Raw genomic sequence first — 27,571 nt, 5'->3', positions numbered from 1 at the left:
TATAGAAAAAAGATGCTGAAATTCATGTGGAAACACAGGAGACCCTGTTCCAGGAGAACAGCTAACCTAATTTTATACAACAAAAACAAAGCTGGAGGCATCACAATACCAGATTTCAAGACATACTACAGGGCATTTGTAATGAAAACAGCCTGGTACTGGTGTAGAAACAGAAGGATAGATCAATAGAACAGAATTAAAATTCCAGAAATCAACCCATGCATCTACAGCCAATTTAACTTTGACAAAGGAGCTAAAACGAATCCCTGGAGCAAGGATATTCTCTTCAACAAATGGTGCAGGGACAACTGGATCTCTGAATGTAGAAGTATGAAACAAGACCCTTATGTTACATCTTACTCAAAAATCCACTCAAATTGGATCAAAAACTTAAATCTATGGCCCAATATCACCAACTTATTAGAAAACATTGGGGAAACCCTGTAAGACATTGGCATAAGCAAAGAGTTCTTGGAAAAGACAGCAGAGGTACAGGCAAGCAAAGCCAAAATTAACTAATGAGATTACATAAGCTGAGAAGCTTTTGCACTGCAAAAGAAACACTCAGCAAAGTGAAGAGGCAACTGAAAGAATGGGAGTAATTGTTTTCAAACTATGTAACTGATAAAGGATTAATGTCCATAATATAAAAAGAGCTCCAGAAACTCAACAACAACAAAACAAACAATCCAATTAAGAAATGGGCAAAGTACTTTAATAGGCATTTTTCAAAAGAGGAAATCCAAATGGCCAACAGACCAGTGAAAAAATTTCCAGAATCACTAGACATCAGGGAAATGTCAACCAAAACCACAATGAGGTTTCACCTCATGCCCGTAAAAATGGCTTTCATACAGAAATCAACTAACAAATGCAGGCAGGGATGTGAGGGAAAATGTACTTTAATCCACTGTTGGTGGGAATGTAAACTCATGCAACCACTGTGGAAGAAGTATGGAAATACCTCAGAAATCTGAATATAGACCTACCAAATGACCCAACCATCCCAATCCTGAGAATATACCCAAGTAAATGAAATCAGCAAAAAAAAAAAAAAAGTTTTCTGTACCCCCATGTTTATTGCAGCTCAATTCATAATAACTAATATAGGGAATCAACTCAAATGTCCTTCAACTGAAGACTAGAAAAAACTAATGGGATATATAGATATATACAACATGGAATATGGTGTATATAAAATAAAGCAATAAAAAATGAAATCCCGTCATTTGCAACAAAATGGATGCAATTGGAAAACATTATACTTAGTGAAGAAAGCCAGTCCCAAAAGAGCAAATATCGTATGTTCTACCTGATCTATGGTAAATAATGGAGTACCTAAAAGATGATTTATAGAAGTGAAATTGATGCTTTGAGTTGCAATGACTTTGAACAACCCTTGTCTCAATTGTTGAGGGACAGGGTTTTTTTTTTTCCATACTATTTTTTAAACTCTTTTACTTAGAATATAGTTATTCTTATGTGTATAAAGTTAATTGAAAATATATCTTAGTAAAAAATAAGAATGGGAATAGGAGAGGGATGAGGAAGAAGCATGGGAGTGCTTGTGCAAGGGTGGGTAAGGTGGGAAGAATCGCTATGTCCCTAAAGTAGTAGTTATGAAATGCATGAAGTCTGTATAAATAAATAAAAGGTTTTTGGAGAAAAAAATTTAGAAGGCTTTTATTTAATGAATACAATTTTTTTTTATTTGACAGGTAGAGTTATAGACAGTGAGAGAGAGAGACAGAGAGAAAGGTCTTCCTTCTGTTGGTTCACTCCCCTAATGGCTGCCATGGCCGGCGCTGTGCCAATCCAAAGCCAGGAGCCTGGTGATTCTTCCTGGTCTCCCATGTGGGCACAGGAGCCCAAGCACTGCCTCCTGGGCCACAGCAAAGAGCTAGACTGGAAGAGGAGCAACCAGGACTAGAACTGGTGCCCATGTGGGATGCCAGCACCACAGGCAGAGGATTAACCAAGTGAGCCACAGCACCAGCCCCAAATGAATACAAATTTCATATGTACAGCTTTTAGGAATATAGTGGTTCTTCCCCCCATTCCCGCCCTCCCATCCCACCTCCTGCTCCCTCTCTCATTCCATTTTTCATTAAGATTCATTTTCAATTGACTTTATATACAGAAGATCAGCTTTATACTAAATAAAGATTTCAACAGTTTGCACCCACACAGACACACAAAGTATAAAGTACAGTTTGAAGACAAGTTTTACCCTTAATTCTTACAGTACAGAGGTCCAACATGGGGGAGTAAGTGCACAGTAACTCCTGTTGTTGATTTAGCAGTTAACATTCTTATTTTTGACGTCAGTGACCACATGAGCTGCCAAGGCTATGGAAGCCTTTTGAATCCACAAACTCCGTCGGTATTTAGATAGGGCCATATACAAAGTGGAAGTTCTCTCCTCTCCCTTAGAGAAAAGTACATCCTTCTTTGATGGCCCCTTCTTTCCATTGGGGTCTCACTCACAGAGAGCTTTCATGCAGAACAGTTTTTGCCACTATATCTTGGCTTTCCATGCCTGAAATGTTCTCATGGGATTTTTAGCTAGTTTCGAATGCCTTAGGGACTGATTCTGAGGTCAGAGTGATGTTTAGGTCGTTTGTCATTCTATGAGTCTGCTGTGTGGACTACTTCCCATGTTGGAACTTTCTCTCCTTTGTAATTCTATCTATTGTTATTACCAGACACTTGGTCTTATTTATGTGATCCTTTTGATTTTTAATTCTATGTATATGATCAATTCCACACTTAATATGATCACTTTATCACATAAGATGGGATTAGTACCACTGGGGAAAAATTTTAAAAATAAATAAATGTGGGCCGGTGCTGTGGCTCACTTGGCTAATCCTCCACCTGCGGCACTGGCACCCTGGGTTCTAATCCCGGTTGGGGCGCTGGTTCTGTCCCGGTTGCTCCTCTTCCAGTCCAGCTCTCTGCTGTGGCCCAGGAGGGCAGTGGAGGATGGCCCAAGTGCTTAGGCCCTGCACCCACATGGGAGACCAGGAGAAGCACCTGGCTCCTGGCTTTGGATCAGCACAGCACGTGGGCCATAGTGGCCACTTAGGGGGTGAACCAACAGAAAAAAGAAGACCTTTCTCTCTGTCTCTCTATCACTGTCTAACTCTGCCTGTCAATAAATAAATAAATAAATAAATGTGAATAAAAAATAAGATTCAGCATGATAAATAACTTTCTAAAATTAGGTACAAAAAGAACATACTTCAACATTATAAAGGCTATGTAAAGCAAACTCACATCCAGTATCATACTGAAGGGAAAATCTGAAAGCATTTCCTCTCAGATATGTAGCAAAACAAATATTAGCAATAGCAAAACAAAAATTAGCTAGATCAAGTAGGGAGGAGAAAGAAATAAAATGCACCAAAATTGGAAATGATGCAGTCAAAACATCCATCCATGTTTGCAGATGGTATGATTTTGTACATGGAAAAATCTAAACACTCAACTGATAATCCAATTCAGAAATACAAAATTGACTTCAAAATGTAGCATTTTTATAGGCCAATAATGATTTTGCTAAAAAGAAATCCCATTCACAATAGCTAGAAAGATTAAATATTTAGGAATAAATTTAATAAAAAGGTCAAAAACCTCTACAATGAAAATTATAAAATACTGATGAAGAAAATTATCCAGGACACAAAAAATATTCTTTGTTCATTGATTGAAAGATTTAATTTTGTTAAAATATTCACACTACCTAAGAAATCTGCAGATTCAACGTTATCCCTATAAAACTACCAATAACATTCTCACAGAATTAGAAGAAAATCCTTAACTTCACAGAGAACCACAAAAACCCCAGAATAGCCACAGCAATCCTGAAAAAATATTAAAAGTTGCAAGCATCACAACATTTCATTTCAAATCATGTTATAAAGGCATAGTAATCAAAACAGCATGGTACTGGCATAATAATGAACACATATATCAATGCAACAATATATTTCTAGACAGCCTAGAAATAGTCCATGTAGATACAGCCCACTGAACTTTGACATGGGCATAAAGAACATAAATTAGAAAAAAATAATCTTTCCAACAAATCGTGCTTGCAAAACTATATATGCATAAGGAGAAGAATCAAGTTATGCCTCCATCTCTCACCATATATAAATATCAACTCAAGATAGGTCAAAGACATAAATGTAAGACCTAAAACAATGAAATTTCTGGAATAAAACATAAATGAAACACCTCAAAACAGTAGTGTAGGGAATAATTTCTTGATAACACCCAAAAACTGCAGGCAACAAAGCAAAAGCAAACAGATAGTATTATACAAGCTGAGAAGTTTCTGACAATGAGGGAGATAGAGAGAAGACATCTGACTGAATGGTAGAAAATATTTTCAAGCAATTTATCTGACAAAGGATACAGAGGATCTATATTCATAATATATATCAGAACTAAAAAAAAAAAAAACCTTCAGTAACAGTCTACAAACCCAGTTAAGAAATGGGAATAAACAGTTCTCAAAAGAAGAAATATAGATGGTCAACAGATATATGAAAAAAATGCTCAGTTTGACTAGCCAGGAGGGAAATGCAAACAAAATGACAACACACTGAGAACAACTGCACCCCTGTTAGAATGGCTATTCTAATGCAGATTCAGAAATGCTAGTTACGATGTGGATACAGGAGAAATCTTATATACTGTTGGAAGGAATTTAAATTAATATAGCCACTATGGAAATTTTTTTTGAAAGCCAGAAATAAAAATGTCCAAAAGAGGTGGGATCACTATATCAAAGAGATACCTGCTCCACCAATAATACATATTGCAGCAGCATTCTCAATAGCTAAGATATGGGATGAACCAAGGCATCTATCATCAGATGAGTGAATAAAAAGAATATGGTATATATACACAATAGAATATTAGCCATAAAATAATGAAATCCTGTCATTTGCAGTAAAATGAACGGAATTGGAGGATATTGGGTGAATTGAAATAAACCACACACAGAAAGACAAATAAGACATGTTCTCTCTCACTTGGGAAAGCTAAGAAAAACTCAATCTGATACAAAATAGTGATTACTAGAGGCTGAAATCTAGGCCTTTAACAGAACTCAAGTAAAATGCAAATATTACTGAAGATTTGAGATGAGAGTTTGTAATTTTCAGCAATGCATGCTGCAACATGTTCATGTCCTTGTGTACAACTATACTAAATACAGGCACATCTTGTGTCACGTATTAAGAGTTGTAACTCAATTTAGTGAAAAATGAGTCCCCAACACCCTCCACAAGAAGTGAAACATGAAGTGGGATCTCTATGTGATGATAGCTTTTATGATTAATTATGCAAACAATCAATTACTGAATGCTTATTACATGGCTGGCACTGTGCTGGCCACCAAGGATATGAGAGATTAGCACAGACTCTGTCCTTGAAGAAAGCTAAATTACAGTGAAGCAGGAAGATGATGGTCTACTAAAAATAAAGCAGGATAAAAACAGGTAAGATAGATTTGGATATGGTACCAACATTAAATAGAAACTGATGGGTCATGGGGAGGACCTCTAAGGAGATGCAGAATAAGCTTAAGACTGAAGATGAGAGAAAGCCACCTTTCACGATACCAAGGAGAAGGGAGAGAAGCAAATGTTTGGGCTACTCTGGCCTTCAGGTTGATTCTTACAGAAATAGGAGGGGAAACAAAGATGCATGTGAAAAAAAATGGCAATATCTTGCAACCACACAGGAAATTTACATGTTACATTGCCATTGTTTCTATCACATTGAAAGAAATTATGAATGGCTAATTGACAAAAAGAAACTGTGAGTTAAATGGTTATTTATACCTTTCATGATTGTTTATAGCTCTTGTATATAGTCCGACTAAATTCATTTTGCTCTTTAATTGTTAAACTTATTTAGTGAAGCATTAAGCTTTTTTTACTGTAATGTAAATTGAATATGTTATCACTGAAACTAAAAAAAAAGTTAGAAGGAAAGAGAAGGGTAGGAAGGAGGGAGGGAGGAAACGAATGTCATTAACTTCTTAGACTTGTATCTACAAATCATGCTGAATCTATTTAAATAAATAAATAAAAGAAGCATGAAAAAGGAAAATACAAAATAAGCAAAAAAAAATAAAGAAATTGGAAAGACACAAAGAAGAGTGTAGATGGAATCAATTGATATCCATGTATGACTTATTTTTACCTGTGATATCAGGTGAAGAAAATAAAGCAACTCTCCTTGAACTTGGAGCTGTGGAACCTTTAACTAAACTGCTGATCCATGAAGACAAAATAGTAAAAAGAAATGCTACTATGATATTTGGAATCTTGACTTCTAATAGTAAGTATCAACTTTAATCGTCAATATTATATAATATAAAAGATTTGTTTAACTTTATTTAAGCCAACCTTAATATAGCAAAAAATTAAATCAATTAAATCAGCCAAAAACAGCAAATGTATGATATTTTCAAGGGGTATTTTTAAAATATAAAAATACGTAGAAATATATCCATGCAAAATCTTCTCTCAAAGTTGATGACATAATATACCAGCCTTACCAACTGAAAAAGCCATCATTCTCTTAAAATTGTTTTTCTTTTTGAAAAATCCATTGCCTAAATATAAGTTCCCTTTCGTATATGTTCCATAGGAATGGATTCCAACATAAGGAGTCTTAATACGTGATTTTTTTTGAAACTATAAACTATATTTTTATTTACTTGGAATGTTTCAATATGGTAGTATAATAGTATTAATTAAAGCCTAATATTGCGTATGTTAGAGTATCAGTTTGGCCAAAATCATGCCAATACACTCTCTGACTTATAAACAGGATACATTTTCTATTCATGAGTTCATTTGCCTATGTTATTAGGATAGCTTTCGAGTCACCCAAAAAAAGGTCTTGAAACTTCCAATAATTGACACTCAGTGGACATAGAATTCTACCATGAAACTCAGGCTGCTAATAATAAACATGTGTCACTCTACCATGGGACATGGCTAAAAAGCATACTTCTCCCCCGCCCCCCGCATACCATAGTCTTTTCAAACACAAGAGCAAGTTCTATCCCCTACTTTCTGCTATTCCCACCCCAGAGGCCACAGAAGCTCTGGTCCAGTGTGATGACAGTGGGATCCTCTTATTCATTATGCTCAGAAGGAACTTTGGCATTATAGTATCTTCAGAAATGCCTATAAACCGAGGATGGGCAGAAGAACGGAAAGGGAGATTTGTGTGTGCCTTCTGTGCCACGACATGTCAAGCACAGACACTGGGTAACAGCACCTGCAGTGTCTGGAGCAGGTAGAATTCTTTGGGTTGCTTAGGAGAAGATTGCAATTTCGGGAGCCCTAATGGTGGCTGTGCTGTAAAGCAAAGGCTTGGGGAATATTTCTGGCAGCAGGATACTTACTATTAGAAGTTAATATTCTGCCGGCACCACGGCTCACTAGGCTAATCGTCCGCCTGGGGCTCCGGTACTCCAGGTTCTGTCTCGGTTGCTCCTTTTCCAGTCCAGCTCTCTGCTGTGGCCCAGGAAGGCAGTGGAGGATGGCCCAGGTCCTTGGGCCCTGCACCCCCATGGGAGACCAGGAGAAGTCACCTGGCTCCTGGCTTCAGATCAGTGTAGCACGCTGGCCGTAGCGGCCATTTGGGGGGTGAACCAACCGAAGGAAGGCCTTTCTCCTTCTCTCACTATCTAATTCTGCCTGTCAAAAAAAAAGTCAATATTCAGTGTCTATCTCTCATTCTCACTCTCGCTGTCTCACTCTCACTCTCTGCTCTCTTGCTCTGTCACTCTGCCTTTCAAATAAGTAATTTTTTAAGAAAAAAAACCAATGTATTGTAAAGGTACTCTAGGGAGTGAAGATGCTAACAGTTCTGAAACAACTTAAAACTTTAGGTATCACACTGTTTAGAAAATGTCATCCTCCACAAGTCAGTTTCTGTTCAATAGCCATATTTGAGCATGTTCCCAGTTAAGAACGAAGGGGACCGAGATCAGTATCATATTTAAAGTGATAGAAACACACCTTGTCCATTATTTTCACTGATTTAACCTCAAGAAAAGAAAGAATGTTTGAACAATTTGGTGTCAAAAAGCAGATCAACTGTGTCACCAACTTACAAGAGCTCCCATTGAATTGGAATCATATGATGTAGTGGATACATTTATCAGATCTGCTGTTAGGCATTACTTGCCATTTGGACTAAATTCAAACCTAGAAGGGAGTTTTCATGGCACAAAGAATCCCCTGACAAACTTTTAACTTGTTTAGAAAGACTGGGGTGTGGTGCCACCTGATGCTATTCTTGCAAAGGAGAGCCCTTGACCTCTCTCTGTAGGAACCAATACTGCAGAGAAACAGGAGCAGAGCGCAGAGTGGGATCTTCTTGAGCACGTTGTTGTTTTGAAGTATCAGGAAGGTTATTTTTTATACTATATGTGGGATGCAGGTGGAGATCTAAAGGATTATAGTTTAGGGCCCTCATAACTATCATTCTGAACAGAAATCTTAAGAGTGAAAGAGGATAGAAACAGTCTTTCTCAGAGGCTGCACCTTTGAACAGTTCACCCAAATACTTTGGAAGGTCCGAGTATATCCTACTATTATTTCTTAATCTGTGGAAGTATAATACAGTTTTTAAAATGATGTTGATGTTGATTATAAAATGACATCAATCCCCTTAGAACACTACATTCCTAGAAGCTTGGTTGTTCTTTGTATTTCAAGTCAGTTCACATATTGTATGTAAATTTTGTTGGACCTCTTTTAGCCATTTTGAACAGTGACAGTGACATATCCCTGTGTCTTAGTCACAGCTAAGTATATAATCAGAAAGAATTAATCCAGAGATCATCAGATTCAGCTGCTGCAACAGTCATTTTTCCAAAATTCTGGTAGTCCCAATTATGCCTTGCAGACAAAGAAAATTGACCAAAATGAGAAACTGCAAAACTAAAAGAGCACCTTTGGGATTTTAACAAAAAAAAATCATTGCCTGAACCAATATCTTTGTTTCCTGCCATGTTTTCTTCTAGCATTTTCAGTGTCAGATCTTACACAAAGAATCAACCAAGGTGTCCAACAACAGATGGATGGATAAGGATAATGTTATATACACACAATGAAATATTAATCAACCATAATACTTAAATCCTATCATTTGTAGCAAAATGGATGGAGCTGGAGGAAAGTGAAATAAACAACAAACAGAAATACAATTACCACATGTTCTTCTTTATCTGTAGAATCTGAAAACATTCATTCTCAACACAGAATGGTGATCACTAGAGGCTTGGAGAGCAGTTAGGGGGATAGAAGCAATTTGGATAATGGGCACCAAATCAGTTAGTTTAAAGGAATAAGTTAGTAATGTTATTCAGCACTGTGTGATGACAAATTCACAATAACCTAGTATGTATTTTGTGAACAAATAGCAGAAAGGAGCTGCAAGCCTCTGATCATAAAGTAATGTCAAAAAGCAGAAATGTTGATCACCATGTGGGAATTTCAAGTGACTAGCCAAGACACGGGCATCTTCATCTGAAGAGAATAGCTATTCTCTCTGTCTCTCTCTCTCTCTCTCTCTCTCTCACTGTCTAACTCTATCTGTGAAATAATAATAATAATAAAAAAATGGGGCTGGTGCCATGGCTCACTTGGTTAATCCTCCTGTGGTGCCAGCATCCCATATGGGCACCGGGTTCTAGTCCCAGTTGCTTCTCTTCCAGTCCAGCTCTCTGCTGTGGCCTGGGAAGGCAGTGGAGGATGGCCCAAGTGCTTGGGCCCTGCACCCGCATGGGAGACCTGGAGGAAGCACCTGGCTCCTGGCTTTGGATCGGCGTAGTTCCGGCCGTAGCAGCCATTTCGGGGGTGAACCAACGAGAGGAAGACCTTTCTCTCTGTCTCTCTCTCTCACTGTCTAACTCTGCCTGACAAATAAAGAGAGAGAGAGAGAGATGCTGGCTAGCTCCAGCAGGAGCGTTTTATTATTTAGTCTAGGGTCAACTAGTAACACAGCAATTAGGGATGTACAGCCTGACTAATCATTATAAAAGAATAACAAACAGGCACAAGCAAGTGAGATAAGCAACGTGTGACATATTTATGGTGGGACACGAAAGTTCAAATTGCTCCTGGCTCATCTTCTATGCCCTTGAAGTATGACAAGGAATTTTCCTAAAAGCAATATCTAATAATAACTCAAACCTTCTGCTCCTGCAGCTGCATTCCATCTAGGAAGATATGCCTTCACAAGGCCTGCTTAGGCAGAAGCAGGACTGTAGCTATGTCCAATATTCAGGAGGCTATGACCTCACTGTGAACACTACACCATGATCTGATCACAGCAAAGCCAAAGAAATATGTATCATTATTATTAATTTTAAATTTGTTTTAAAAAATAACAAAGGATCAGCCATATCTTATTTATCAGAAAAAATTAGGCTAAGGGTTGCATGAAAAAGTGGGGACATAACCTGTCTATCCTTAATTGGGCTAATATAAATTGTACAAAAATGACTTTTTAAAAAGTCAATCTACTTGTTATTCAGCATTTTCTTGGCATTTCTGATAATCAAATGAAATGTAATCAATCAAGATGTATTTCTTGAAATAGACTAAGATAATTCTTATTTGCGTTTTGTGAAAGCTCTATTAAAACCAAATTTTTTTTTCATTTATTAAACTTTTATTTAATGAATATAAATTTCCAAAGTACAGCTTATGGGTTACAATGGCTTTCCCCCTCCCATAACTTCCCTCCCACCTGCAACCCTCCGCTTTCCCACTCCCTCTCCCCTTCCATTCACATCAAGATTCATTTTCAATTCTCTTTATATACAGAAGATCAGTTTAGTATATATTAGGTAAAGATTTCAACAGTTTGCCCCATATAGCAACACAAAGTTAAAAAAAAACTACCGTTGGAGTACTAGTTATAGCATTAAATAACAGTGTACAGCACATTAAAGACAGAGATGCTACATAATATATTTTTTAAATTAATTAATTTTCTATGCCATTTCCAATTTAACACCAGGTTGTTAAAACCAAATTTAAAAGTATCCTCCCAACAAAGCAGAAAATGAATTACTATAATAAACAAGTGTTATATCACAGTAACTTGGCTTTACTTGTAGTATTCTTGGCAGAATTTGCACTTTTATATTTATAATTTTTAGTGTTTTGAAAGGTAGTGTATCCCAGTGGTCAAGAAGTATAGAAGCTAGGAACTGTGAGGGATTAGACCTACCTGGGAATGAAACCTGGCCTCACCACTTCCATGCTCTGTGATAATAATATTGCCTATCCCATAAGGTACTGTTCAATAGATATCGCATTTATCATTAATAATCAACATCAATATTCTGTTTTTCCTGTGTAGATGATGTTAAAAAATTGTTAAGGGAGTTAGATGTCATGGATTCCGTTATTGCCCAGCTCGCTCCAGAAGGTAACTTTGCATCCTGTATGTATTTTAAAAATAGAACTTGTTTATTTTTTACATTTGATTGCATATTGAAAAGAGTTCATGAAGTAGTAATTGTGAAATCTGTCAAACTACAGCTTAGTTTTGAGTTTAGAAAATAGGGCCGGCACCGTGGCTTAACAGGCTAATCCTCCGCCTTGCGGCACTGGCACACTGGTTCTAGTCCCGGTTGGGGCACCGGATTCTATCCCGGTTGCCCCTCTTCCAGGCCAGCTCTCTGCTATGGCCCAGGAAGGCAGTGGAGGATGGCCCAAGTCCTTGGGCCCTGCACCCGCATGGGAGACCAGGAGAAGCACCTGGATCCTGCCTTTGGATCGGCGAGATGCGCCAGCCACAGCGGCCATTGGAGGGTGAACCAACGGCAAAAAGGAAGACCTTTCTCTCTGTCTCTCTCTCTCACTATCCACTCTGCCTGTCAAAAAAAGAAAATAGGTGTGCTCTAAGCAAGGTACAATTTGTAGTGTTTTGGCTTTCAAAGCATATTTCAAAAGTAGTGGTTGAATAAGCATTTCACATACTTGTCTTATTCACTTTTGGCATACAGAAGAAGTGGTTACCCACGAGTTTGCTAGTCTTTGTCTAGCAAACATGTCTGCAGAATACACTGGGAAAGTGCAAATATGTGAACATGGTGGATTAGAGCCACTTATCAGACTACTGAATAGCCCAGACCCTGATGTCCAGAAGAATTCTATTGAAAGCCTTTACAACTTGGTACAGGTAAGACTAATTCCTTAAAAAGTGTTTTGAAAAAAGCTGATGTTGGAATTTATTTCCAATTTGGAAAAAGAAACACTTAAAAATGCAACCAGTTTTGCATAATTCCTTTTTTGGTTGTTTTCTCTTTTTCTAAAATATTTATTCTTAAATAAAAATTAAAGTTTTCAAATATAAACAAATTACAGCAACAGAATTATGAACCCAGTATACCCATTCCATCACCCAACTTCAACAACCATTAAATACATGATAAGCTTGTTTCATCTACACCCTTATTCACTATTTCCTCAATTTTTTTTAAAGATTTATTTTATTTATTTGAAAGACAGAGTTACAGAGAGAGGTAGAGACACAGAGAGAGGTCTTCCATCTGCTGGTTCACTCCCTAGATGGCTGAAATGGCCAGAGCTGCGCCAGTCCAAAGCCAGGAGCCAGGGGCTTCTTCCGGGTCTCCCACATGGGTGCAGGAGCCCAAGCACTTGGGCCATTTTCCACTGCTATCCTAGGCCATAGCGGAGAGCTGGATCGGAAGAGGAGCAGCCAGGACTAGAACTGGCGCCCATATGGGATGCCAGCACTTCAAGCCAGGGCGTTAACCCACTGCGCCACAGCGCCAACCCCTCCTCAATTATTTTAAAGCAAATTATATCATATTATTTCAATCATAGAGATATTTCAGTATGTATCTCTAAAAATGATATTTTTTAAAAAGTTGCAAAAACATAATCATATCTAACAAATTAACAATAATCCATTAATTTCATCAGACATCCATAGAATGTGCAGATATTCATTTTTGTCTTATAATTTCACTTATGATAATTGATTTATTATCAAAGGTATAACCCAGGGTTGGTAAATGGAATAAATGTCTAAGACAAGGGAAGGGAAGGTGGGGGTGGGCACAGAACTTCCATGTCCACCTCAGGAGCCCACCACGCTAGGCCATCAGTGTATACCAATAGTCCATTTCTCTGCATCCAGTTTAGCTTGGCCATAATGAAAGGAGTAGAAACTGCCCCCTCTGAGACTGTGGAATCCTTCCTGCCTCTTGTCAGATCCTAGTGGTTGCCATCGTCTTTAGCATTCCTCTATTTGCATCTACATCGCTGCAATCTCTCCCTCTGGGTCTCTCTCTGTCTCTCACTAAGGCCCTGCCCCACTCCACGATGACCTCATCTTGACTGATTATATCTGCAGTGAGAACCTTGTTTGCAAATAAGGTCACATTGTGAGGTCCTGACCTCAATACATATTGTAGGGAGACACAATTCAACCCATAACAAAGAGCAACCTCCAGTTTGTGGTTTGTTTAAAGGAAACTAAAGATCAGATGTGAGCTGAAAGATGGATACGGGAAAGCTAAGTTGTAAATAGAACATTTTCCACATTGTGCATTATTTGAATCTTACTACATTTTTATTTAAAATGTCATGATTTAGTAGTCAGAGTTTAAAGATTTTTTGTGGCATCTTCCTTTATTTTCTGTACTGAAACCTACCCCAAGAAACCCCCACCCTCCACACACTCACACAGAATTACAGACACACACAACGAACAACATTTCCAGACCATGATGACCCCCTTGATACTGTAAATGTCTTAAAAATCATGTATCTGAGGTGTGGCACTGTGATGCAGCAAGCTGAGGTGCTGCCTGTGATGCCAGCATCCCACTGGAGGGCTCGCTGGGTTCTTGCACTCTGCTTCCAATCCAGCTCCCTGAGAGTCCACCTGGGAAGACAATGGAAGCTGGCCCACTTTCTTGGGTTCCTGCCACCCACTCAGGGAGACCAGGGTGGAGTGCCTGGCTTTAGCCTTGACAAGCCTAGGCCTTGTTGGCCATTTGGAGAGCAAACCAGCAGACCAGCAGATGGAGGATCTCTCTCTCTCTCTCTCTCTCTCTCTCTCTCTCTCTCTCATGTATCTGGGATTTGGGCCGGTTACAGAGACTGCATGGGAGCAGTCGCCATGTTCCTCTCAGTGGTCTCCTTTGCCAAGAACAAGTCAAAAACCACTCTGGTGAGAATGATAAGCCAAGCTGTAACTGGCTTCTGCTTTAACACCAAGAGAAGCTGACTGTGGGAGAAACTGACTCCTGTGCGTTATGCTCCAACTGTGAACCAAAAGGTCCTCTTCATAGAACAGAAAAAAATGCACTCACTCTAAATAACGCAGTCACTCTAAATAATGGGCTGAAAATGAATTTGGTTTGTAAATGCAAATACTGAGGGCAGGCTACTGATTCAGAAACCAACAGTGTGTAATAAAAGAAGAGAAAGGGCACAGAATCACTACCTCCTGTTGTTTGAAGGCCATTGTGAAAGCAAACAATGCAGTGAAAGAAAGTTCCTCATTTCGGGACACATATCATTGCATCATATTTATTTATCTTTCTGGATATTTGTATAGCCCTTAATAAAAAAAATCAAAATAGCCAAAAAAAATCATGTATCTAAACTAAACTGGCTATACACTTGCATGCACAGGGCCCGTCAACAGCATAGCTTGCATACAGGTTTTCCATAAACAATCCTTTTGAATGAAGATAATAAGGATAATAATAAGGATAATAAAGTCATCATTTCATACTACACATATTATTTGAAATAGTATGTCAGTGTGAAAATAATATTATGATGCATGTATTTATTGTCATACTGTTTCTAGTAATAGTAATTGCTGGAAAATAAACAAATAATGGATACTGCAAGAGTCACAGATCACATGTATTTCCTGTTATTGACAGGGTCTTCATGGTTAAAATACAAATGTTGGTTTTGCCAATTGAGAGTTTCCTTGTTTTTGTTTGTGAATTAATTTGGAAGGAAATTGGAATAAAAGATGAGAAAATTATAGCTAATAATGTTTTTTGCTGTAAAGCAGTATTTCTCCCTTCTTCAAAATGTATTTTGCTTTAAAACATTGCTGATTTGATCATTTGTATCTTGTGGCAGGATTTTCAGTGTCGAATTGCACTTCAAGAACTAAATGCAATCCCTTCTATGTTAGCTCTCTTGAAGTCGGACTATCCAGTAATTCAGTTATTGGCTCTGAAAACCCTGGGTGTTATTACAAATGATAAAGAATCCCTAACAATGTTAAGAGATAATCAAGGACTGGACCAACTTATTAAGATCCTAGAAAGTAAGGTATTTGCAATTTTCATTCAATTCCCTATGAAGAAATACATCTCTCCTAAATATTGTTGTAAAATATAAATTGCACATTTTTTAACAAAATATTACTGTATTTTATCATAACACTGACTGTAACAGTCTTTCTAATTGCTGCATAGTCTTTTAATTAACCTAATTAAATCAAACCATTTACAGAGGCCATTATAAGGTAATCAAGTAGTCTTCTGGCTTAGAAGATTTAAGATTTTTACATTCTTGTGTAGGTCTTCCTCCTGGTATCCTGAAACATATAGATTTAGTCCTTTAATCTTTGTCCTGATTTTCTCTGAGATTAAGAAAGAATAATTAATTCACTTTCTAAACACATTTTGAGCAATACTACATCTGAGTTTCCATAGTTGTTCCTAAGTTTTTAGGTATGAATGATACACATTTAGAATCTGCAATGTCTTCTAAGACTTCCTATTTACATAAACCGAAACCAATCAGCAGTTTATGGATACCACTCATTGACTTGAAATGCTGTGGATACCTTCTGAAAGTGTCCAAATTCTCAATTCCAGAGTGAAATGGTAGTACATAGATTTCATATTCACTGCCCTTACTTCAATATTCTAATAAAATAAATTAACTCTAATAACAAAATATGTATGGAAGAGTAGTGTTTAAAGAATTGTGAAGGCTGGGTGGTCCAGAATCTACAGGGTAGGCCGGATGCCAAGGAGACCAGCTGAGTGCAGACTCAGGAAGCATTAAGACCCAGTGCCAGTTAAGCAGTAGCAAAGATGTACTTCCACTCGGTGTGACAGAATGTGGTGTGCAGCCAAAAGTTCATTAATTTTCCCCCAGGAAATAATGGGCGATGTTGACTCTTGGACATTGAAGAACTTAAAATGTATTATATAAAATTAATACATGTCATGTTATAGGATAAAGGAAAAAACAAAGGAAAAATACATACATATACAAACATACATGCACACATATTCATAACAAAATAAAGAAGAAACACCCTTGACATGTACAAACCTCATTTCTGTCAATGATCATTTGGTTGACAATAACTACCTTCTTCCATTACCTATTCCATACTCCCTTTGTCCCTAGCCAGCTCCTCAGCAGGCTGTGGCTCTTTCCCTGTGAGATAATGCAGACCTTAATATCTGAAGGATCTGGGCCATTAGTAATCTTGGATCGGGCCATGCTAGTTTCCACTGACTAGTCGTAGGGTATGGTTATGCTAAGGGATCTCTTATTTTCCATACATATTCTTCCTTATTTCAATTGTGGTGTAGTGGTCCAATTTCCCTTTGCACAGTAACCCTTTGCTTGTTGATTGTTGATTCAGAGGCATGAGAAGAAAAAAGTTTCTAAGTGGCAGTTTAACTTCAAGTTCAGTAGACATATTGTAGTAGCTCCTGGTGTGGAAGTGTTCCTCCACTTGGAACTAAGATCCCTAGGCCAGCAGAGCATATGGTTGCAGGTAGAGGAGGCAAACACTTTGCTAGTAAGTCACTAGGGCTAATAAAGAATGGTACCACTTCCAGCTCAACTCACTGATTTCTGGTTGTGGGAGAAAAGCCACTATTTGCCAGACACGAATTCAAAGCATAAATAGTCTCCTGGAGAACTTTGAATTAGAGGTGAGTCTTTAAAAGGCCATTCTGCCGTTCTGTGCAGCTGACTGCTTTATGATGATAGGGAACATGGTAAGACCAGTGAATTCCATGAGCATGGGTTCATTGTTGCAGTTTTTGGTTGTGAAGTGAGCTCAGTCAGAAGCAGTTCTGTGTGCAATACTGTGATGACGGACCATCCTTTCTATGTTTCCATTACCCCAAGGATTTCCCCCTTACATTTCTAGCTGTTCAGATAAGGTTACTCTTTTCCATTGCTGTAGGGATTTGCAAGTAACCTCAGGCAAGAAAACCACAAATTCACAATATTTACCTTTCCCATTTGCACAGTTTAAGAAATATATTTTCCTCCAGTTTCCATCTGCTTTTTTTTTTTTTTTAAAAAAGTTTTCTCCAGATTTTAGAACCGTTTTTGTGGAAGATTGTTTGGGCAATTTCACTTGACTAGCGTTATTGGAAACTTCCTCAAGGGCATTCATTTTTCATCCATAAAACATTTGAGAGTAAGGGAATGGAGAGAAGATGATTAGGGAGAGTGGTGTTGATAAGCAGAACTCCTGTTTCCTTAGGCCTCTGTCACAACAAAATTATGTTCTTGCTGTCCTTAGACTCTTCTGAAATAAAGCGTAGGATAAATTCCTTTCAGTACATCTTTCTAAAGTTGTGCTTGTGTTTGTTATTAGGAATTGAATGACCTTCATACAGAAGCCCTTTCAGTGATAGCCAATTGCCTTGAAGACGTGGATACCAGGGTGCTGATTCAGCAGACAGGGGGTCTTCAAAAGCTCCTATCATTTGCAGAAAGCTCTACAAATCCTGATATTCAGAAGAATGCAGCAAAAGCAATTACTAAAGCAGCTTATGATTGTGTGTATACTTATCTAAATCAAGTATTCTTAATTTTGATTAGTACTAAAAGCACTAGAGTATTTGCCTGCTTTTAAATAACCATCTGAGAATAGTGGTATGCTTACTATTTAAGCCCAAACACAGTCATGAGTTAAATCAGTGGTTGCTTTGTCAGGAATATAATAAGCTCAATGTAAATACAATAAAATAATATTTACTTAAATTTAATTAATTTAATGATGTTTACATAATAAATTTGTACTTATATAGAATATATGCATTATTTATGGTCCTGAAAGCATTGTTGCAAGAAACCCTTCCTCAGAATGATATCTATAAAGTAGTTTTCAGGGTCCGGCACTGTGGCATAGAAGATAAACCTTCTGTCTGCAGTACCAGCATCCCATATGGGCACCTGTTCAAGTCCCAGCTGCTCCACTTCCGTCCCAGCTCCCTGCTAATGCACCTGGGAAAAAAGCAGAGGATGGCCCAAGTGCTGGGCCCCCGTACCCACATGGGAATTGAGGAAGAAACTCCTGGTGCCTGGATTCAGTCTGGCACAGGCCCAGCTGTTGTGACCATTTGGGGAGTAAACCAGCTGATGAACAAATTTTCTCTCTCTCTCTCTCTGCCCTTCAAATAGATAAATAAATCTTTAAAAATTGGATAGAATGTCTTAAAAAAAAAAAAAGCAGTTTCCAATCAGTTGTAGTTGATGGTACCATCTTCTATAGATGTGAAAAGTAATATGTGCATACTATCTACATAATCCAGTTTTCATTTCTGTGACAAGCTATGGTTATATAAATCTTTAGATGTGATTTAATTTTTCTCCCACATCACTAGTGTTATAAATGTTGACAGCTTTGACTGTTTTAACTGATTTATATATAAATCTCTATGTATCATTATCTGTTTATTATGGAAAGAATTTCCTAAACATTCAGTACTGAATTTCTTCAAGGCAAAACTTTTTTTTCTCATAAATCACATTATAAATGCTGAACCTAAATACAGACTCTGAATCAAGCTTCGTTATAGACAAAAGTTGGTTTACTCAATACTCTATCAAGTACAGCTTGGGAATTCTTATAGCATATCAGTTCTGTTGTCCTTCTATTCCTGGACTTCTTGGCTAAGTGAGACCTATAGGAAGGAGTATTGGAAAGAAATGAAGAATGTCACACCTAAAAGCTTTATCTATCTCAGCTTCTCTTTGGTTTTCTTATAGCCTAGGAGATATCTATTTGAAAAGCTCATTTCATGATTCTTGGAACTCTAAAAAGATTGGGGACTCCACAAAAATTCAGGGTTTTTTATGTCTACATATCCCAATAAATCCTTGAGAGTGAATCTTCTGGTAGGAAGCACAGGGATTTGAGGAAGTCTCTGCATTTGAAGCTTAGCCTCTGAACTACCTCAACCATAACATTTGTGGGAGTAACTACCCGCTTCTTTGTAAAATAAAAAATAAATCTTTTAATCCATTTTATTCTAGCTCTCATTTTCTAAAAAAGATTTATTTATTTATTTGTTTGTTTCAAAGGCAGAATGACAGAAGGAGAGGGAAAGACAAAGAGAGATCTTCCATCTGATGATTCATTACTCAAATGCTTACAACAGCCAGGACTGGGCCAGACCTGGGCCAGTAAATCAGAAGATTTGACTCCCTTTCTCTTGCTCTGTTTTCAAACGAATAAAAAATGATAGAGAGACAAAGAAGAACAGGAAGGAGAGGGGAATGGAGGGGAGGGGAGGAGAGGAAAGAGGAAAGAGAGAGAGAGAGAGAGAGAGAGAGAGAGAGAGAGAAATCTTATATCTGTCTGTTGGTTTACTTCTCAAATGGCCATGACAGTCAGGGCTGGGCCAAGCTAAAGCTAAGAGCCAGGAACTCTATCCTGGTCTACACATCAGTGGCAGGGCTCATGTACTTGGGTCATCTTCTGCAGCCTTCCTAGGTACAACAGCAGGAACCTGGGCTGGAAGTGGAGTAGCTGAACCTCAAACCAGCACTGTGATATGGGATGCCAGCATCTCAAGCAGTGGCTTAAACTCCTGAGCCACAAAGCCAGCCCCACAAATGTTGCTTTCAGAGTTCGTTATCCTATTAACAGCATAACTATGTTGCCATCTTTATTATCTGCATAGTGAAAACATAAATACTTCAAAATTCAATGAAAGTAATTTGTTAATATGTCAGTTCATCTTTTAAATCTATTATAGCCATGCTATGGTCAATACTTTTGAGGTTTGGTGAACAGTTGGAGTTAGCATTCCCAGTACAGCAAAAAAAAAATACATAATTTATTTAAATTATTTTTTAAAATATTTTTAACAATTATATATACACTGTTTTTGAGTGCAACAATTATATATTCCAAAATTATTCTTTTCAAATTAGTTTTGTTGTCTGATTTTCCTGATAGAATCCTTGCTAAAAGTATTACATTTAGGAAATTTGATTTAGTGGCATCAGGTAAGTGTTGATGATAAATCTAAGCATTTTAGATCAACAACTCTAGAAAATTTTCAGATATTAGTTACTGAAAACTATGAAGAATTACATATATTTTAAAACATTTTAGGAGTCACATACTTAAGATTTAAGTGTTATTTGAGCTTTTTTATGAAACACAATTAATGAGTGCCTAGATTCTAATGTTAAATAAAAAGGAACATAGGATTAAAATATTAGCATTATAGAATGTGGTTCATGATTAGTTTAAGTAACTTAGCCTGTGCCGGTTTTGGCTAGATTTCATGGTATAAAATTTGAGGATATGGTGCCATCTGAATCTGACAGTGCACCTGTGAAAAATTTTTGAATTGTTATTAAATGAAGAGAGAACTCATATCTTAACTTTAAAATGGAAATCTAGTTGATATTATTTCTGAAAAATTCTGAAAGATGTTAGTTAAAATATGCATAAGTAATGAATTAGCTCCACATGTAAACATTATAGCCTAGATTATTATCAGCAATTTTTGAAAGATTCTTGTTTTAACAGATTATTCTCCTCTTGTATATTAACATCCTAAAAACACATTCACACATTCTTCTATTTTAATCATGAAAGATGACTTTATGAATGTCAATTTTATAAGCTTTATCAAGGTTATTAATAAAGTCAAATCTGCAAAAAAAATCTTGGAGGAACTGTAAATAATTTTTTTTTTAAATTTATTTGACAGATAGAGTTAGACAGTGAAAGAGACAGAGAGAAAGGTCTTCCTTCCATTGGTTCACCCCGCCAAATGGCCGCTACGGCCGGAGATACACCGATCCGAAGCCAGGAGCCAGGTGCTTCCTCCTGGTCTCCTATGTGGGTGCAGGGCCCAAGGACCTGGGTTATCCTGCACTGCCTTCCTGGGCCACAGCAAAGAGCTGGACTGGAAGAGGAGCAGCCGGGACTAGAACCCAGCGCCCATATGGGATGCCATTGCCACAGGCAGAGGATTAACCAAATTAAATAATTTAGCAGAGTTATTTGTAAACTCTTTCTTTCCACACTAGTCTTGGTAACTCCTTGGGCACTAAAATTAACTTTGGTTTAACATACCTCTCCTAGTATACACTTGAATAGGTAATAACTTCTTTAGATTTAGCTAGAACACAAAATAACAACTATTTAAGACTGAAAATAAACATAACAGAAGTTAGATTTTAATGCTCCAATTTAGCTTAAGGGAATATTTAATGTATGGTAAAGAAATTGACATTATAAAAAATTAAACTAAAGGAGAGAAATAATGTTTAAGAAACAAAACCATATTAAAACACATTACTTTCAAATTTAGTGTTTTCTAATTGAATGAATCATAACTGTGTTTTTATTTACTTTTTAAATATTTATTTTATTTATTTGAAAGAGTTACAGAGAGAAGGAGGGAGAGAGAGAGAGAGAGAGAGAGAGAGAGATCGAGAGCGAGAGAGAACGCGCTTCTATCCACTGGTTCACTCTCCAAATGGTCACAAAGGCCAGAGCTGAGCAGATCCAAAGCCAGGAGCCAGGAGCTTCTTTTGGGTCTCCCACATGGGTGCAGGGGCCCCAGGAATTGAGCTATCTTCTGCTGCATTCCCGGGCACATAAGCAGGGAGCTGGATAGGAAGTGGAGCAGCTAGGACTCGAACCGGTGCCCACATGGGATGCCGGCACAGCAGGTGGAGGCTTCATCTGCTATACCACAGCACTTGCCCCATAACTGCTTTGAAATAAAGGAAACTATTCTAAATGTATTTTTGGATTATCTTTTTGAAGTGAATTACGACTTAAGAAATTATTTTAATTTTTGCTACTTAAGTATGTATTGCATATTCAGATAAAAGATAACTATGACTCTTCAAGTTTCTTGAGACTTGGGATCATATGTTAGTACCTATTTTTGTTTTCTCCTCTGCTCTTCACCTGAAGTTTTTTTCTTATTTTTATTTTTTAAGATCTATTTATTTATTTGAAAGGCACAGCGACAGGAAGCAAGAGAGATAGAGAAAGAGAGAGAGATCTTCGATCTGCTGGTTCACTCCCCAAATTGTCACAACAGCCAGGTCACAGCCATGCTGAAGGCAGAAACCAGGAACTCCATCCTGGTCCTAGATGCTAATGTCCCAAGCAGCAATGTAACCCCCTGCACCACAGTGTCAGCCTGTTCTGAAGTCTTAAGCATCTAGATCACCAATTAATGCATCTTCAAATCTTGGGGCTTGTGTTTAAAACAGCTATCAAATAAGATTTTGCCTTTAGTGAGAAGATAGTCTATATGAATATTAAGCAATACATGTCAACACATGATTGATGTTAAGTGAGTTTTGCTAAAGCTGAAAAGTTGCCTCTTGTTTTGGAATTTTCTTTGCAATAGTATTGATATCCTGTAAGAGAACAGGGGAAAATGCAACATCCATGATTCATTTTGCATAATTTTGTGTTCTAAAGGTTTAGTAGGTATAGATCTTGTTTAGTTTAGACTGATACTAAAGCTAGTAAATGGTTTGACTTCCTATCATACTTTGGGTGGGTGAGCAGTAATACCTACACAGTTTTGCAGTAAAATTCTGATTTTTCCCTTTCTTTTGTGAAAGCTGAAAATAGAAAATTCTTTCATGAACAAGAGGTTGAAAAGTGTCTTGTAACCCTTTTGGGTTCTGAAAGTGATGGAACTAAAATTGCTGCTTCCCAAGCTATTTCAGTAATGTGTGAGAGTTCGGGCAGCAAACGTCTTTTCAATAATCATGGTAAGCAAACAGGAAACAAAGACTTTAGGTTACCGTGTCCCAGTCCACATGGATATACATTTTTAAGTCACATTTCTTTCTATGCAGGGATTCCACAGCTGATTCAGTTGCTAAAAAGTGACAATGAAGAGGTGAGGGAAGCTGCAGCTCTAGCCTTGGCAAACCTCACCACTTGCAATCCTGCTAGTGCAAAGTAAGTACAGAAACACAGTACAGCACGGCCGGCACATTGGCTCACTAGCTAATCCTCCGCCTGCGGCGCCGGCACCCCGGGTTCTAGTCCCGGTCGGGGCGCTGGATTCTGTCCCAGTTGCTCCTCTTCCAGTCCAGCTCTCTGCTGTGGCCTGGGAGTGCAATGGAGGATGGCCCAGGTCCTTGGGTCCTGCACCTGCAAGGGAGACCAGGAAGAAGCACCTGGCTCCTGGCTTTGGATCAGTGTGGTGCGCTGGCCTTAGCGGCCATCTGGTGGGTGAACCAACGGAAGGAAGACCTTTCTCTCTCTCTCTCTCTCTCTAACTCTGCCACTCTGCCTGTCAAAAAAAAAAAAAAGAAAGAAACACAGTACAGCAAGTTTGTGGAAAATAAGTATTATGAAAGAACTATGAGTTTCAAAAACATTTTGCACCAAAATAAACATCTTTTATTGCATTTCTGTGAACATTTTGACTATCTTCTATTTCACACTTTGAAATATTCTGAATTTAATAGTTTATATTTTCAAGATAATTTGCATACTATTTCATGTGTTCTGTCTTGGTTTATACTTTTGGATCCCTCATAAAAATAGGGTCACAGTTGCTTGTTTTCCAACAGTATTATTGCTGTGGAGTCCATGCTACTCAACTGGATTTATTACAAGTTCTTACATGAGAGAAGGATCAAATCAGAGACAGATAAAGTGTGAGAATGGGACAGGATTTATCTAAAGGAATTAAAGAGATAGTTCATACTCAGAAAAAGTGGGAAGCCTCCCTTCAAGAAGAGAGAGGGGGCTGCCCTCCCCAAGCTTGGTCACCCCTTTCAAGGGGTGAGAGTGATGTCCTCATTGGAATCTGGGTGAATGGGGTTCAGTGCACGTGGTGATCTCCAAGACAGTTTCGTGGCATCTCCACATGGAGCTCAGCATGCGTGTGGCCATCATGGTGTCCTGTGCTTGATGGGGGAGCCCGTGATCAAGGGAAAGTGAGTGTGCCCTGCCTGTAGCCATTTTGGATCTACACTGTAGTGGGTGTGGTTTCAGCAGTGCGAGGCTGCCTCAAGAAGACAGCTGGCGGTAGCTCAGTTCCTTAGTTCCTTAACCAGCTCCCTGCCTAGCCCACATCACTACAGAATCTCTCAAAATGTTTTCAAGTTTGTTAGGAAAATACACAGGCCTTTTTTTTTTTTTAAGTTAATTAATTTGAGTCACAGTCAGAGAGAGTGAGCTCTCATTCCCCAGTTCACTTCCCCAAATGCCCCACAGTGGCCAGGGCTCAGCCAGGTTGAAACTGGGCTGGAGCTCAGTCCAGGTCTCCCATGCTGTCAGTGGATCTGACTGGGAGAGGCTCTAACTTCCTCTCTGTTAAAATTCCCATCAAATCCCTTCTGTCTTAAAAGCTTGAAAATTGACGGTAAAACTACTACTCAGACAGTACTCTATATCTTGTGTGTGTGGGTGCAGTCTGTTGAAATCTTTACTTCTGTATATAAAGATAATTGACAATGAATCTTGATGGAGAATGGGATGGGAGAGGGAGTGCAAGATGGGATGGTTGCAGGTGGGAGGGAGGTTATGGGGGGAAAAGCCACTACAATTCAAAAGTTGTACTTTGTAAATTTATGTTTATTAAATAAAAAAAAGCTTGGGTATCAGATCATCAAACTTTGTCAATGTTATATAAAAGCCATAAAGAATGACCTGAGGCCTCTCCTCTAAGTGCATAATTTGGCTTCTTGGAGAGTTCTGGAGATATGAAGTTTCCAGATATTTAAGTTATGGGTTAGTGAACTTGTAGTTTAAAGATTACCAAACACAAATTCCTTTAGTTACAAGTAATATGTAGAGTAAAATGACAAAGAGTGAAACAAATAGACAATAACATATATTCTGGAAGTACTCTTGACTTACAGTAGTATTTTCCTTATGTCTTTTGCACTCACCACCCTCTTGCTTGAATGCTTTGTCCCAGTAAGCCTGCAGCTCACTTTCTTACCCACTTCAAGTCTCTGTTCAGATGTCACCTTGGCTAAGAGGCCTAACATTGCCACAGTGCTTAGACTGCACCCACACATGCATATTGTCCATCCTCCTTCTCTGCTGCCATTTCTTCAGATGCTTAGTATTTTCTAACATAACGTGTAACTCACCTATCCCGCTATTATTTATGTTCTGTCTTCCCACCACCAGCAACCATGAGGAAGCAACCTCTACTTATTTAATTCACTGTTAATAACCCAAGCATTGGGGACAGTGCTCATCCTATAGTAGGTAGATATTTGGGGTAAAATAGCCTTAGATTAAAAATATAGACAAAAAGAAAAAGACAGTGTAAAACACACCAAAAATTATTTGACGTCGGCCATTACTCATAACTTAAAGTAGACAGTTACCATCACTGTTGTTTGTTTTTACATAATTTTTTGTGGGCAATGAATACATTAATTTCCAATACAGGTTCTTGTCTCCCATAGAAGTAAAAACACTAAGCAGAGACTAGTATTGTGTACAAATAGGAACAGGATTTATTTAGAAGTGAGGAAATAAATACACATTCACACATGAGTGTGGGCGATCCCATGCAGAGATGCCCAACATGAGTGGGCCAAAGAGTTACCCATAAACAAGAGAGGGAGGAAAAAAATCAAAAACAAAACCTCTGAGTAGCAGAGGTCTATCCAAGACCAGGGTGGAAAGAGAAAAAACGAGAATGGCACTTACAAGTACCTCTACCTCTTTTTATAAAGGAAGGGAATGATATCCCCAGCAGATATACAACTCAGGTGGGGTGTAAGTGTGCACCCTGGTCCCAGATACAACAAGTGCATCCTGGGAACATGGACATATCACATAAACAGTTAAAGAGACAGCACTAGTTTGCAAAGACAAGAGTCCCAACTCACCTAAATTTTTAACTAACTGGTTACACCATATCAATTCGATCTCAGAAGCAACAGTGGAGGCTCATCTATAACAATATTTAATTGACACTTTTCACCCATTATTGTCTGCAGGAAAATGTTTACTTAAAATGAGTAAAATATTGGAAAGTAATTAATAAGAATAAAATAACCATTTAAAGGCATAGTATAAGGACAAAGATAGCCAGATTCACTCATCGAAAATGAAAGGAGGGGAAAGGAAAGTAAAATTATTTTAAGCAAATAAATTAAAAGTGAGAAGGTTAAAAAAAAAGTCCCTATATGAAGGAATAGTTGAAAGTGGAAACAGGGGCCGTCACCGTGGCTCACTTGGTTAATCCTCCATCTGCAGCACCGGCATCCCACATGGGCCCCAGGTTCTAGTCCCGGTTGCTCCTCTTCCAGTCCACTCTCTGCTGTGGCTTAGGAGGGCAGTGGAGGATGGCTCAAGTGCTTGGGCGCCTGCATCTGCGTGGGAGACCAGGAAGAAGAACCTGGCTCCTGGCTTCAGATCAGCACAGCGTCGGCCGTAGTGGCCATTTGGCGGGGTGAACCAATGGAAGGAAGACCTTTCTCTCCATCTCTCTCTCATTGTCTATAACTCTACCTGTCAAATAAACTAAAAATAAAATAAAAAAAGAAAGTGGAAACAAACAAGCAATTGTAACTTTTAGATAAAAATGTAATTCATTTAGCTAATTTAGACAGATAGCCTTTTGGTACACTGAACATCTCTGACATTTTTTAATTTATAATACTTTTGGGAAATGTGAAAATTCTTAATTTTTGAAATAAGAAATATTTTCAGCTTAATTTCCTTCAATAATGTTTTAAAATAATATTTTAGTTACACTGGGGAGTGCTTCATGTTAAATTAACATGAATTTCATTAAAATACGGTGCAACTCTTCTATTATTTTTTCTTCGCTTCCCCAACTTCCTCCATTTATAAACTACCAGTTAGGGTCAGTAGAAAACCACAATACCTTCATTGTTAGGAGAGAAAATAGAACTTTTCTGAAACCATTTTCCTTTTTCAAACTTATTTATTTATTTTTACTTATTTGAAAGGCAGAATGATAGAGAGAGGGGGAGAGATATCCACTGCTCATTCATCAAAGAAGACTAGGCCGTATAGAAGCCAGGAGCCGGTAACTAAATCCAGGCATTCCGTGTGTGTGGCAGGAACCCAAGCACTTGAGATATCACCTACTCCCACCCGGGTGTGCACCATCAGAAATCTAGAATGGAATTCTGAATGGGAATCAAAGTGGGGACTGAAACATTTTACCTTATCAAAAACCTTATGTAACAAAGACAATAACTGTACAACTTTATCAATAATTCCAAACTATACA

The 27,571-nt window shown here is 38.1% G+C and overlaps 1 protein-coding gene and 1 pseudogene across 1 annotated transcript in view; both read left to right on the top strand.

The window, feature by feature from the left end:
* The window catches only part of LOC133772929 (armadillo repeat-containing protein 3-like), a 127,013-nt gene that overhangs the window by 57,946 nt on the left and 41,496 nt on the right, over nt 1-27,571 (top strand). Inside the window, exons 5-11 of the mRNA XM_062210084.1 lie at nt 6,235-6,360; nt 11,416-11,484; nt 12,065-12,240; nt 15,198-15,392; nt 17,701-17,884; nt 22,944-23,096; nt 23,184-23,289. Coding sequence (XP_062066068.1) covers nt 6,235-6,360; nt 11,416-11,484; nt 12,065-12,240; nt 15,198-15,392; nt 17,701-17,884; nt 22,944-23,096; nt 23,184-23,289 — 1,009 coding nt within the window. The remainder of the gene's footprint in view (nt 1-6,234; nt 6,361-11,415; nt 11,485-12,064; nt 12,241-15,197; nt 15,393-17,700; nt 17,885-22,943; nt 23,097-23,183; nt 23,290-27,571) is intronic.
* Nucleotides 14,212-14,409, top strand: LOC133772279 (large ribosomal subunit protein bL33m-like; annotated as a pseudogene).

The sequence above is a fragment of the Lepus europaeus genome, chromosome 13, assembly GCF_033115175.1.
Source record: "Lepus europaeus isolate LE1 chromosome 13, mLepTim1.pri, whole genome shotgun sequence".
In the NCBI taxonomy this organism is placed as follows: domain Eukaryota; kingdom Metazoa; phylum Chordata; class Mammalia; order Lagomorpha; family Leporidae; genus Lepus; species Lepus europaeus.
This window is presented reverse-complemented; position numbering and strand designations above follow the sequence as displayed.